The sequence below is a fragment of the Benincasa hispida genome, chromosome 4 (assembly GCF_027475165.1).
Source record: "Benincasa hispida cultivar pf3 chromosome 4, pf3_genome.v1.1, whole genome shotgun sequence".
Taxonomy (NCBI): domain Eukaryota; kingdom Viridiplantae; phylum Streptophyta; class Magnoliopsida; order Cucurbitales; family Cucurbitaceae; genus Benincasa; species Benincasa hispida.
Window position 1 is genome coordinate 40,758,885 of NC_143481.1, and position 14,853 is coordinate 40,773,737.

The 14,853-nt window shown below is 36.9% G+C and overlaps 1 protein-coding gene and 1 pseudogene across 13 annotated transcripts; one reads left to right on the forward strand and one right to left on the reverse strand.

Moving 5' to 3' along the window:
* Window positions 1-844: 844 nt before the first annotated feature.
* Window positions 845-4,744, reverse strand: LOC120076830 (ETHYLENE INSENSITIVE 3-like 1 protein pseudogene; annotated as a pseudogene). 12 transcript variants are annotated; one of them, XR_016529312.1, is made up of 5 exons: window positions 4,526-4,674; window positions 4,128-4,267; window positions 3,935-4,037; window positions 3,768-3,865; window positions 845-3,317 (listed from the first exon to the last, which is right to left on the reverse strand). The product of XR_016529312.1 is annotated as an ETHYLENE INSENSITIVE 3-like 1 protein pseudogene, transcript variant X7 (transcript). The 12 variants fall into 12 exon arrangements; XR_016529308.1 differs by having other exon boundaries at window positions 3,930-4,037; window positions 4,526-4,670; XR_016529307.1 differs by lacking the exon at window positions 4,526-4,674 and adding an exon at window positions 4,487-4,523.
* A 6,137-nt stretch (window positions 4,745-10,881) lies between these two features.
* LOC150036703 (uncharacterized) lies at window positions 10,882-13,590 on the forward strand. The gene is made up of 3 exons (XM_090313216.1): window positions 10,882-10,990; window positions 12,683-12,767; window positions 12,882-13,590. The coding sequence occupies exons 1-3, from the start codon at window positions 10,882-10,884 to the stop codon at window positions 13,588-13,590; spliced, it is 903 nt and encodes a 300-aa protein (XP_090169342.1).
* The last annotated feature ends 1,263 nt before the right edge of the window (window positions 13,591-14,853 follow it).

The following is a 14,853-nucleotide window of genomic DNA, read 5'->3' on the forward strand; positions in this document are numbered from 1 at the left end:
TAGGCTGTAGCTTCAACTGACCTATATATGTAGCAAAAATACATGCTCATCAATTCCATATACTAAATGCAAATAATCATTACAACCCATAATTGTTTTATATTCCATGAGCACAATTATTATTTTATAATCTTCTAGATACTAAAATTCGGATGCTACTCATAGAGCTAGTAATTAATTATAAATATAGTAAAATATAAATTTTATTATATCGGTAAATTCTATAATTTACTAATACCTTAGATCTAATTACTATATTTAAAACTACATAAATTCTATTTTAAAAGATTTAAGCCATTAAAATTCCATCTACGTTTAATTTTTCATATTGCAACATATGGTAATAAAAACTTGTTTAACATGAGAAGTTCAATAACATCAAAAACCAAAACAAAATAAATGAGAAAGGTCAAAAAGGTCAAAAGTTAGAAAGGACAAAAAAAAACCATCTAACCAACCATTTGCAAATATGAAACATAACTCAAATAAAACACCCATTATAATATTACCCTAGAAAGTTAACAATTCAATCCCCACTTATGAAATTGTTGATTAAAATATACACACACACACACATTTCATGTCCCTCCCATTAAATCCTTTGTTTAGCCAAGGAAAAGATTGGCTGGTTTCCAATAAACAAGCACCAATCAGATGCATGAATATGCCAACCAACTTCAAAACATGAGTGTCTCAAATCCCCACATGTGATGTAATATATATATATATATATATATATAAAGAACTGAAGAATAAAAAGATGCATGAATGTCAAAAAATAAAATTGATCCATAAATATACAATACAGCAGCTGATCAGCAAAAAGAAAATTGGCATCCATAAGTTTTTAAGAAAGTATCCCAATAATATTAAATATAAACATTCCAAAGGGCAAAGGCAACAAGTAATTAATTTTAACTTTTTAAGTTCCCAGAAATACACTAATAATTGAGAGCTTAAGATTCCTCTATTAGTGAGACTCAACTTGTTTTTACTTTTACCACTACCTCAGTAGCATCATATTATATAATCCTACATTATGTAAAAACCGTCTTAATGTATGTAGCTGCAGAACCATTCTAATTACACAACACACACACTTTATATGTATATATATTTATGTGTATATATATTAAACAACTAGCATGTAGATATAGGAAGAAATTTCACCTTCTTTAGGGCATGAAGATGACTTTCTTCCTCCTCCCTCTGAAAATATATTTACTTCCGATCATTGGAGCGATCAATGCTGAGTTGTCATATTTTGTGCGTCAAAGGTACCACAAGGGTGTATCTTGTTTGGGCAATGATGTGTCTACTGCTGCATAATCAATTGATGCCAAGTTAAATGGCGAACCAAATCTGAAGTCGGAGATGTTATCGTTCGGATACATGCCAAACGGAGAATCGAATGCTGCCTTGTATTCTTCGAAAGGAAGTTTGGTAGAAGAATAATCATGCTGCTGCTGAATTGGTATACTATTTCCCACCATAGCTGCTTGGCAATATAAGTTATCGTCGACTTGGAGCTGGAATTTTGGCAGTTGTTGCTGTTGGTTGTGATCGTCTCGCATGTCGACATTACCAGAATTCAAAGGTTTGTCCTGTTGAAGGTTAGAATCGTAGAAACTCAGAAGGTCAGAAATCATTTTCTGGCCATCTTCTGGAAGTCCAAGTCCTGATACCCTGAAGGGTGGAGACGGGTTCATCAGCCGAGTAGGTGGCTTAGGATGGTTAAATGATGGAGGAACAGGAGAAGACGATTTGTCGTCGTTAGTCTGAAAGCTTGGCATGTTAAATATATGGGAAGAATCACTTCTAAACGGGCAATTCAACTGGTGGTTGTTTCTTGAAGTCCTGTCGAGAAACCCGAGGTGCTGACTGTTGTAAGGGCATTGAGAATACTCGCAAGTATATATCTTCGGATTCATTATTGTATTCGACTCATCTGTCATCTGCTTCCTCTTTTGGTTGAAGTCTGAATTGTTCTCCATGAATTCTTCCTTAATCTGAGGTCCCACAGGTGCCATCATAAGTCTTTCTCTAGATCCAGGAGCTCCCATATTAAAGAAATTGAGATCATGGGGCTTGCTTTCCTCTGTTTCGATATTCGGTTCATCTTCAACTCCTTCGACATCGTAATCACTAGTGTCGCTGATCAAAAGAGATCCTCCCCCGCAAATCGACACGGGTGGGCATTTATCAGGATACAATTTCCTAGCCAACGCTTCTTCCTGGTTCACAATGGCCAACCATGTAGCACTTTCCTTTGCAGTCATCTTGTCTTGCAAACACTTAGACTGGCGAACAAGCTTGCGAATCTTGGCAATATCAGGTGACATATGCTTAATCACCGCAGTGAGAACGCTGACTTTCCAAGCCTTCTTCAGATCATGGGGCTTCTTATAAGGGGGTGGCCCCTGGTCCTTAGGTAGTCCTAGTTCAGGCCACCATTGCTCGTTTCCGGTGGGCCACCATGGCGGGGAAACTCCCTTCTCCAACGGAAAACGCCTCTGAGGTGGATCACAGTGCTGCATCAGAGCCGACAAAAGTGACCCAAGGGTTGTGTCTTGGAGCTCTTGTAAAGTGTGAGGAGTGGATGCCACTATATTGCAGTCGTCATTGTTCCCAGGAATCGCATGGTCAGCCTGATATTTGGCTATTGCTGCAGGGCCGTTTCTATCGAATCTGACTTTTTCTTTCCACCAGGCACGAAGATTATCAGAAGCTCCACTTACCGGTTTTCCTTTCTCAGGAATAATCCCATAAACGAATCCTTGAGCTTTACAGACCTCCATCATTTTCAACATATACTTCAGGATCCCGTCTTGAGCCCGAGACATCTTCTTCCTTCGGGCCTGCTCCTGGGATTGACGCTGCTTTGAATTATCTGTGCCTTCCTTCTCTTTGCTTTGTTCTTTGAGTCGCCTCAAAAGCATTCGGTCGCGCCACATCCTTCTCTCAAGCTCATCAACATCCAGCTCTTCATCACTATAATCTTCCTCCAAAGCACCCTCAGCTTCATGCTCCTGAGCTGTCTCTTGTTCCCCAGGAGGAGCCGAAAAATATTCAAGATTTCGGCAAAAGCCAATATCTTCAAAGATTCCCATGGTGTTCATCATTGGAATAAACACACCACAGTTACAAAAGCAATTAATTTAAACCCGTGTCGTCGGCTTGAAACCACTTGTTTATGGATGGATTGTTTTCTTATCTAAGCACTGTTCAAATAAAAACGACAGCTTCAGGGAATTTACAATCCACAGAATTTCAAGTTCTGGTGAAACATCCCAAGAAAATCGATCATTCACGATATCCTGTCAACATATTAACATCAATAGTTGGTTAAAAACTTAAATGCTACCTCAAGAAGCAGAACTACTTTGAATTGGTTATAGCTCCAACACAACACTTTAAAAAAAAAAATTAAAAAAATTAAAAAGTCAAAACTCATCAGATAAAATGAATAAAATAAACAAAGCGTAGAAGAAACACTCACTCATATGCCAAGCGAATTAAATCTATAAATTATATATATTTCAGCCAGCGAAAGAAAGAAAAACATCCATATTAGAGGAGAAATCGTCATTTAATCACTAAATAATATTATATAAGAGAAAGAAAATAAGAAGATAATATAAAATATATCCAAAATTTAATTATTACAAGATGTATTTTCAACGTCAAAAAAAGGGAAAAATCAACATGAATATCAGATTGTAAGTAATTAACTAAAGCGTTCCTAATTATTCGGTTCCAATCCATACCCTTAACACTAAGATTTGAAACTCTGCGTGAAAGAAACGCCACGTTCGATCCGCGTATATAATCTTCGCCAAAGAATTTCCAGCAAATTTCTCCGTCTCTAAAGCAAAACTAAAACTAAGTTTTATGACCAAAAACAGAGATAGAAATAATAGAATTCATACTCTACATGAATTTATATTCACGCCGACTGCAACTCTTCGCTTTAGTGACAAAAAGAAGACGACCTCAGCAGCCTTTAGATCGCGAAACTCGGGGTCAATCAAAATCTCCTACCCGATAAAATGGAAAGAAACGACGACAATCAACAAGTAACGCAAGGATCAAAAGCGTTGAAGAAGAAAACAAGTGGCAGAACTTACAAAAAAAGTCAGCAATACATAACCAAACGAAACGCATGTAGTTCTTCAAAACAACATGCCGAAAATTCGCATATACCTCACTCGATAACAAACAATTCAGATAACCAAAAACCTCCAACCGCAAACTACGGACTCAATAACTACAGCAAGAGGATCAACACAAAATGAAATCAAAACTCAGCACAAAAACAAAAGAAAAAAAAATAAAAAACAGAGAGAATCACAATCACAACCACAAGCACAAGCATATATTCGATTGAAAAACGAAAACACTCCACAATTTCAAGCTCCATTAATCAAATTCACATATCAAAACAGTAATAAACCCAATAACAAGCAGCAAAAAACCGAAATAGTACAAGAGTTACGCTCTATCATTTCTAGAAATTGAATTTTACCTTCCGTAAGCCATTTGAAAATCCTCTTCTTCGCCGCTGAAATTCATCAATTACAGAGGAAAAAAGAGAGAGAAACGAAGTGACGGTGCTGAGGCTTTTGTTGTTATCCTCTTGAGAAAATGGTGGGTCCTCAAATGCAAAAGACAAACAGTAAAATCCCAAGGGAGGAGGAGACTTAACACGATCCCCCAGTATTTAACCGTGGTTGGGTTAACTCTTCTAACCGCGGTTAAACCTCTTGGGGGCTGCCGTTTGGAATTTTGCATGTGGGGTTATTTTCTTCTGTTTCGTTTTCATTTTACAATCCCTTAGTCTCTCGTTTCAGATCCTGACACGTGGCTTTTTGTGTCTGTTTTTTTTCTTTTAATTTATAAAAAATATTTTTATTCATTTATGGATGAAAATTTAATAAACGTGGGAGACGACTCTTCGTGTTTCAAATTATTAATTAAAGGCACCCCTTGCCTCCCACTTCCATACACCAAATCACTAATTCGAAGTTTTAATTAATTTCCTATGTTAGATAAATTAATAATATTAACTTAGTTGGAAAATAATTATGGAACGATTGTAAATATAGTAATACAATATAAAAGAATTTATAAATATAACAAAATTTAAATTTTATTTTCAAAATATACGAGTGATAGACTATATTGTTAGTAGAGATTTATCGGTAATAGATCATATCGCCGTAGAAGTCTATTAGTGATAAAATCTATCGTCCATAGATTTTGTTATACTTACAATTCTTTAAAAATATTACTGTTACATTTAATTATTATCTCTAAAAGTGTTATGTAATGTAATTACTCGATAATATTTAAATAGAGTGAATTTGCTTTAATTTTGTTAAAATAGTCGGCTTAAATCCTGGTTAATTAATTGATGGTTTACAGAACAATAATATATTTATTTTTTTTATATAAAAGAGGCAAAAATGTATGGAAAAAAAACAAGTTATGTGTGATGAAAAGAAGTAGGTGGCTTATTTCTAAAAAGAAAAAAGAAAAAGTAGGTGGATAAAAGATTTTAGCAAAAAGAAAAGAAAAAACGTTTTGTATTGAATGGAAATTTATTATAAATGTTTCTATCCTTTTGGGAAAGTTTTCTAGTGTCAATAAATTTTTGTGGATATGTATTTTTTTTTTTCGAAATCCATCAAAGATATATTAAAACTAAATATCAAAATCATCCTTGTCAGCCCCAACAACACGGAAAAAGCGAAATAGGAAAGTCATGAGTCTAGTAATGCGAGACGCAAGACGACAAAGCATATTTGACCCCAATTTGCCACATTACTACAGCGAGCATAACTCAACCCTCTCACTTTTAATCTACTTAATAAAGAATATACTTCAGTAAAAGTAATCCCAAATAGAGAGAAGGAAAGGGATTAGGATGATTTACCACAACTTGAGCGTCATATTCAAGCCACATTTCACCACCACAATCTCTTCAACCAACTGCATGAAGGATTTCTTACCGAAGAGTTCTATAAACGCATTCGGATCACTCCAATTTCACAGTGACCGAAATACAACAATATACATTCAAACGTACAGTTATGCAAACTAACAGTCAATGAAAGGCATGTTTTGAACAAAAAATAAACGAGGGAGAGAGTTGTCATACTAGTTGAAGACAGTCTTCAAACTTCGGAACTCAATGCAGCGAAAAACTTCAGACTCACGACCGCAACGGGGACGACACCACCAGAAAGGAGCCCCGGGTATTCTCGGATTGAGAACCCAAAGCATGGTATTTGGTGAGTTTCGTAGAGGAAGCACAAATCGTGTAAGCGATAAGCAAGTGGGAGGGAAAAAGATGCTATCGTATAGCACTATGCTTATCGTTTAGGAGAAACTACACGATCGTGTAGGTTTTACTGAACGGTCGTTTAGGAAATGGTATACGATCGTTTAGCAAACCCGACACACACTACGATCATTTAGGGAAGCTATCCAATCGTGTAGGAACTAGTGTGCGATCTTTTAGGCGTGAGGTGGATGATCGTTTAGGCGGAAAGTGACTATCGTATAGGCCCTCGAAATACTTAAGCGATTGATTACTTTTCACCAATGTGATCTCTCTTTCTTTTTAGACGGACCGATTCAAAATGAAAACCATTTTCATTTTAATTCATCAGTTACAATAACTGATGCATTCCTACTAACCTACGTCCGAATGTGATTTTTGAGTTAATTATCATATAATTAATCAATTAATTAATAATTAATATAATCATATTATATTTTTACCCTATAGTTTGATATCATATATCTACTATAGTATTTTCTCCTCTACTTGATATAAATCATATTTACATCTAATTTCCTCCAAAATAATGTATTTCATACTTTTAGCCAATTATATCATATATAATTAACCAGTCCAATTATATCATATATAATCGAACTTCCTCTTGTCAATTTGAACATTTCAAATTAACCCAAACACTTGTTATCGACTTTATCCAAGCTACCTAGGAGACCTAATGGACCTGTGGCTCGAAGCTCCAACGGTCTGTGAATAGCTGACTAAACTCTTTAGCCACGAGATCCACCATCCGTTAACTGTCAAGCATTCCACTAAAGACCAATAGTTGAACTCTTCTTACCATAGATATATTTCTGTGTCCATCGGATATAACCAATCATGAGTACGACGACCCTTCACAAATGCTCGTAAGTACAGTTAGACCAAATTACCGTTTTTCCCCTGTAGTTACATCTCACTTCTTAAGTACCACTAATTCCTGCCTTGGGGAATGAGTGAATTCTATCTTGTGTAGTTGAGTTCCTAGCTCCCAAATCAGACGAATCCCCAAAATAGTAGGTTCGAATCGGCGACCTGGCCACTCGCACCCATACAAATCAAAGGACCGCCCTCAATGGCAGGAGTTCCCAACTCACTCAGGATTGAGGTCATGTTACCTATGGTTAACCTAGTGAAGTGAAGTCTCTTTCATGAATAGTGTTATATAACGAGACGTTAACACTTCGTGGTCAGGTCTTATACAAACTCTTTGTATAGGATGCCCTCGCTTGCATGTCCCCAACACGAATGATCGAGATCAGACCATCTACAACAAGTCACAACACTTGTGACCATTCTACAAAGTGGACTGCATCCGTAGCGTTACCAAGATAAGGTCTCCCTCCTATATTCATATACTACAGACCATTTTGGTTATCACTCAAGACATGATCCACCTGTATGTCACCATATACATGCTTAAGTCACATACAGATAACCAGGGCTTTTATATTTATTGGTTTGTGGTAAAGCAAATAAAACAAGCAACTGAGCAAAATACAAGATGTGAAGTAAATATCATATATTATACAATACAAGCATTCGTACAAACTGTTTACAAACTATAGGACACGAGACTTTAGGGCATCAACCCCAACACTACAAACATAATAGAGCAAGAACTTCTTCTGCTTCAGATTCTAGCCACCCCCGGCAAAAGACAACCTGAGCAACAACCACATCACCGAGCTTGTTTCTCACAACCGCACCCAACCCAACACCCAATTTGGATAGATTATACGTGACATCAACATTAATTTTGATCATACCAAAAGTCGGCGGACACCATCTGACCCACTACCACCAGCACACTTTGATCTGACCTCCACCTTAGCAATCTGACCCGTCAACACACCTTCCCAAGAAATATCAGGACCTCGCCCAATATTATCACAGCCCTCTAAGATCTCGAAGTAATACCAGAGAATCCATTTAACCTTACAATCTACCGGTGCAATCAGATTCAAGCTATTAACTTTATTTCAATCCTCACAAATTGCCCAACAAGCAACTCCAAACAGCAGAAATTGATCATTATTTAGACAAGTCATCGCCTTCGCAAGCACATTACAACAAGAAGCCACCTCTTCCAACTCAAAATCTCTTCCGTGACACACATACCACTTTTGAGTTGGAATATTGTTGCTTGCTAAATTTAGATTGGTTGAAAGAATATAGTGGAAAGCTTTTCATAAATTTTTTTTTACTTTTTAGGGAAGTAAACCATACCTTTTTCCACCAAACCCTATTTAAACCACCATCGGACGAGGAAGCACCCTTTTTAATTTTTGCAAACAATTGATATGTGCCACTAGTTGTGAACCACTCATTCTTTGTATAATGTCAGCCCAGAAGTCAGGACTCGTCATTCTGCAAATAGGGATAGACAAGATTCTTTCAACCTCATCTCTAAGCCACTGACGCATTTTTGCTTCATCCCCCACCCCCTCCCTCCTCAAAAATTAAATCACAGACTGTTAGATCAACATAAACCTCCTAGGAAGGGGTTATAGGTTTAAAGTAACTCTCTCACGAAATCCATGGGTGGATAAAAACAAGAGTATCTTCTTCCATTCCAATTCTCCTTCTGATACCACATTTCAACAGATGCACCTCCAAATCACACATCGTCAAACATACGACGGACCATGACCCAAACCAGCCTCAAGGAAGTCCTTATCACGAAAATATGTTATTTTAAATAATCAAACAATTGACAATAACGGGTTCTGAAGGATTCTCTATGCCTGTTTTGCAAGTAAAGCTTGACTAATACCTTCCAAGTTTCAAAAACCTTCCCTCCCCCCTAGTTTGGGCATACACGACTTTCCACTTCATCCAATAGATTTTCCTTCTATCAGTTGAAGACCCCCACTAAAACTGAGCCATGGATCTAGTCACATCATTCCAAATAAACTTTGGGAGCTTAAGACAAGATATAGTATATATTAGTGAGGCCTGAGCCATGGCTTTAAGAGCATCTCCTCCCCCCTAATTGAAAAGTGGCTTTCCTTCAATGGACAATAGTTTTTTTTGTATTTTTTCCAAACATAAATCTAAGTCTCACCGTTTACTTTAAAAAGATGAGTAGAAAGAAGTAGATATTTACCCAAATCCGAGACCATTTTAATTTGTATCAAATTTTCCATTTGAAGTTTACAACCATGGGACGTATTGGGACTACATAGAATTGCATATTTATTAAAATTCACAATTTGACCAGAATCCTACTCATAAATACGTGAGATGTCCTTAACTTTTGAACCATCCATTAGAGATACTTTACAAAACAATAAATTATCATCACCTAAAAATATATGAGAACTCCTTGGACAGTTCTTGGTAATTTTACATCTAATCAGACTCTTATTCTAATTCTCAGCACAAATTAAAGAAGATAAACTTGCAACACAAAGATGGGATAAATAAGAAGATAGAGGATCACCCTTCTTAATCCTCTTTTGGAAGCAAACCTTTCAAATGTAGGTTTCTTGACGGTGTCATTCGTCAATCACTTTTGTCGTATTTAAAATCATTTCATTTAGGAAACTTGTTTAAAATGTCAAAAGTATTAAACTATTTTCAAAAATAGCCAAAAAAAAAACAATTTTCTAAACATGGTGAAGGCCTTTTGATATTTAAAAAATTTCGAAAATGCCCTTAAAAAGGTTGCACGCATCTCTCGTCTCTTCCGTAATGTTTTCAATGATTTTTATTCTTTCTTCTTCTTCTTCATCAAAGATTGATCGCTTCTTCGATATGGCTGATACTGCTGTTTTCTTGATCTACCCAATTGGTCAAGGAAGTTTTTCTGATGAAGAAAGGAAAAAGGAAGACTTTTAAAATATAACCCGATCCATCGTATGCGATTTTCCTTCTCCTTTGTCTTTTTCTTCTTCAACAAAACCATCTTTTTCTTTTCAAGATTTCCGGACCACGAACATAAAACGAGCTTTTGCTTTTACCTTTACTCTCGTGACAGTCAGGTTGTTCTCTCGAAAATGGTCTATCATTGTCTACAACTCGACGATGAGAAAATGATGAAGAGCGAAAGAGGAAAGAAAGGTAAGCAGGTATACTTGTGATATCGACATTAATAGTGTTCTATTAGTGTCTATTACAATAGATACTGATAGATAGTTTTCTATCAGTGTCTATCGTGATAGATACTCACCGATAGTTGTCTATCTATCGTTGTTTATCACGATAGACACTGATAGACAATTATTTATCAGTATCTATCGCAATAGATTGATGATAGTATCTACCAGATACTGATAGATAGTTGTCTATTGGTATCTATCGTAATAGATAGATAGAAACTATCTATCAGTTTCTATCGCAATAACACTGATAGATTATCACGATAGACGTTCAATTGAAAGTTTATGTATGTACCTTGAGCCCTCCCAATCTCTCTCGACTCGATCCCCGATCCTCGACCCTTCCGTCATACCACAATTAGGGTTTCAAACTCCAGAATGCTCAATCTCAGTTATTTTCTCTCACCGACTGCGATCATTGATGCATTTTCTCCGATGAATAGTTATGCACATAGATCACATGTTCGTCTAGTTTTATTGGGGCTTGAAGATGTTTGGGAAGCCACTGAAAGCAAGGATGGACAAGAGGACGAAGTTTGTGAAGGTGAGGAGATAGAAGATTGCCATGGATTTGGTTAATCAAGATGGAAATTAAAGGTTTTGTTGATTGATTGATTAGAAGTCTATATGTGTTTTTGGTGGTTCAATTTGGTCGAAGGAGAAGAAGCGGATCGCAAGTCAATGGCGATTAATTGCGGGCAAGCAGATCAAATTTTGCAGGTCGGTGCATGTGTTGAGCATGAATTTCATGGGCTTTTTGACATTTTGACTGGACTATAGCGAATTTTGTAAGTTTTGCTATATTTGTAAATATATTTTTTTCAATTAACTATATTTAAAATCACTCCTTTCATTTATAACCAATCAACGTTAATTTGACATTTAATTTTATACTTTTAAACGTAGTTTGCATGTCATCAAAATTGATTTTGAGTAATTAAAAACGTATTTTGATTTTGAAAATAGTACAAGAGATTTTAACTATTATAGAATTACTTCCAAACATGCTCTAACTCAATAGTACTTTAAGATTAGATGAATCTAAAACAAAACAAACAGTCGTGGAACTAATAAAAGATATCATGTTTTTCGCTTCTGTCGTGGAAAAGAACTTTTGAGAATGATAAAAAGGGATTCTCAAAAGTGAAGGAGAACCCTTGAGAAAGTATGTAGTAAAAAAAATCTTTGTGAAGAATGAACTCTCAAGAATGAAAATACGAACTAAAATAAAATGCTATGATACTATAATACGAGTTAAAGGGTGAAATTTGTAGTTCTATTAAAGGTAAATTCAAATTACATACATGAATTAACTCCTCAACTATAAATAGAGAAATATAGGAATAATCGGTATCAATTAACAAAGTTAACATTTTTTGACATAAACAAAATTAACGAGTTAATTAAAAAATACATATTTTATTATTTTATTCCGACAAACCACACAACCACCACTTATGAGGTCGGTTACAATCACATTCGTGAACTTTTAATCTAAGTAGAAGATCTGTTTAAAAGCGATGACTTGCTCAAAAATTTCTTAATTACGAACATTAATAGAAAAATAACCCACAAAAAATTAACTCTTTGCCATCTTATCCACTATTTCTTTACATATGATTGTTCATTTTTCATTATCTCTCTGTTTGTGTATTTTTCTTTTCTTGATCTTCTTGCTGAAAATTTTGTAGTACTCTTGTTCTTGAAGATTGAAGGCATTGAATTAAATGTTTTTGTTATCCTTTTTCATGTTATTATCTTTTGAAATAAATGTTTAATTAGGTTTATGTGATTTTTGAATTTTGGTAAAGGGAACACAATAACAAAAACAGATTTTTATAACTCTAATTAAAAAACAGTCATCAACATATTTATTGAGTCGTTTTTCAATTCTTGAATCTATCATCAAAGAAAAAACATCGATGACACATCTAAAATATGTTATTATGTTTTATAACTTTTCAATGCAGTCAACAATAAATATTTATTGGCATTAGTGACATTTTCTATGACAACTTATCATTATCAATAAATGACCCAAAAGTTGATTTTTTTTGTTAATTAAACATTTATTTTGACATAGAAAATTTGTCACAAAAAGGTTAATAATGTCAAGAGCTCGTGGGGAACTATAAGGAGGGTAGAGGGAAGCCGCGTTGTGTGCTAAAGGTAGACCTTCAAAAGGCTTACGATTCGGTGAATTGGGATTTTCTGTTTGGTGCGTTGTTGGCTATAGGTTCGCCCCTTCAGTTTGTGAGTTGGGTGAGGGCTTGTGTTACTTTGCCTAAGTTCTCTGTGATGATTAATGGTTCCCTTGAAGGGTTTTTTCCTGGTAGGAAGGGGTTGAGGCAGGAGGATCCACTGTCTCCTTTTTTGTTTGTGATGGTGATGGAGGTCTTGTCTAGGTTGTTGAATAAACCTTTTGTGTGGTTTAGGTTCCATGATCGGTGTGAGTGTTTGGGCCTAACTCATTTGGTTTTTGTCGATTTGATGGTTTTCTGTGCAGCTGAGAGAGATTATTTGGAGTTTGTGAGGCAGGTATTAACAGAGTTTGCAAAGCTGTCTGGGTTAGTTGCAAATGTTAGGAAGAGTTCCATGTTTATTGTGGGTGTGGAGTCGGGGGAGGCAGAGAAACTAGCTGTGTATATGGGTGTCTCTTTTGGCTCATTGCCTGTTAAGTATCTGGGTTTACCTTTATTGGCGGGTCGGTTGAGGGCTATGGATTGTGCGTCTTCGATACAAAGGATTACAACTCGTATTAAAAGCTGGGCAGCGAGGTCCCTCTCCTTTGCTGGGAGGTTACATCTTATTAGGTCTGTTTTACAGTCCTTTCAGGTTTTTTGGTGTAGCATCTTCATGTTGCTTGCGTGTGTAACTCATGAGGTTGATCGTTTGTTATGTAGTTATTTATGGAAGGGTAGTGTGGTGAGTCGAGGTGGTGCACGGTTGGCGTGGGATGATGTGTGCTTGCCGTTGGGAGAAGGGGGGTTAGGTGTGAAGCATGTGGCCTCTTGGAACCAAGCTGCTATTATGAAGTTGCTCTGGCTTCTCTTAATTAAATCAGGGTCACTATGGGTGGTGTGGGTGGAGGCATATGTTTTGTGTGGGCTGTTCGGAGTGAGTCTGGGAGGTCTTGGTGCTTGAGGGCTATCTTGCGAAGTAGAGATAGATTCAAGCATCTGGTTCTTTTGATGATTGGCGATGGACGGTCTTGTTTTGTTTGGTGGGATCCTTGGCTGCCGGGGGGCGCGATTTTGGATTCATACGGGTCTACAGTGGTTAATGCAAGTAGTAGTTTGGAAGCGCAATTGTCGAAGTTCATGGATGATAAGGGAGGTTAGAGGTGGCCTACAGTGTAGGAGTTGCTTGAGATTTGGGGTTTTATCTAGGCAGTGGAGCCTAGGGTGAGAGGAGAGGATTACTGGGTTTGGGTGTCGGATGCTAGTGGTCGGTTTTCTATCGCTAGTGCTTGGGAGAGTATACGTCCTCGTCATCCTAGTGTGTCTTGGGCTAGTATTTTGTGGGTGGGGAGTGGTATTCCGCGTCACTCCTTTTGTGCGTGGTTAGCAGTGAGGGACAGGTTGGGTAGCGGGATTGGTTAAGGAGTTGGGGTGTGTTGTCAGAGGGGGGTGTCTTCTGTGTGGGGGAGGTGTTGAGTCGCAGGATCATTTATTTTTTAGTATGGGTTTGGGAGAGAGGTGTAGTCTAGTGTGTTGCGTCAGTTGGGTTCGATGCATCAGGTGGCTGGTTAGGATATAGAGTTGAGTTGGTTGTGTCGAGTGGGGTCGGGTAAGGGGGTGCTTAGTAAGTTGTTCCGTATTTTCTGGTGTGCTTCCATATACTACATCTGGTAGGAGCGTAATCGACGACTGCATGGAGGTCGACTGAGGTCGATGTCTGCTCTGGTTCACCTTATGGTCTCTACGGTTCATGCTCGTGCTACTTCCTGGCGGGTTGACCTTCTTGGTCTTATCTAGTGTGTGTACGGATGTTTTTTTCTTTTTGAGCTTTATGTTGTTCTCTGTTTTGTTGTAGCCCCAAGTTGTGGGGTTTTGGGTTCTTTTCTCTGTCTTTCTCCTTAGTGGTTTGCGAGTTTGTGTTTATGTGTTGGTTTTGTTTTGGTTTTATTGCCCTGTCTTTGCTTGTACTTTGTTGCTTTGATGCCTTGATACCGGGCTGTGGGATCTCCTTATTGTTGTATAATAATATCACCTATTCTAAAAAAAAATGTTAATAATGTCCCATTACAATGTCAATAATGCTATAATCGTGACACTTTTTGAATGTCACATAATTACATATATTGACACATATTTCTAGTCATTGAAATTTGATCGGTGACAAATTGATGAAGAATCATGGAGAAGACTTACCTACAAATCAAATTGATCAAGTTTTTTTCTCCAA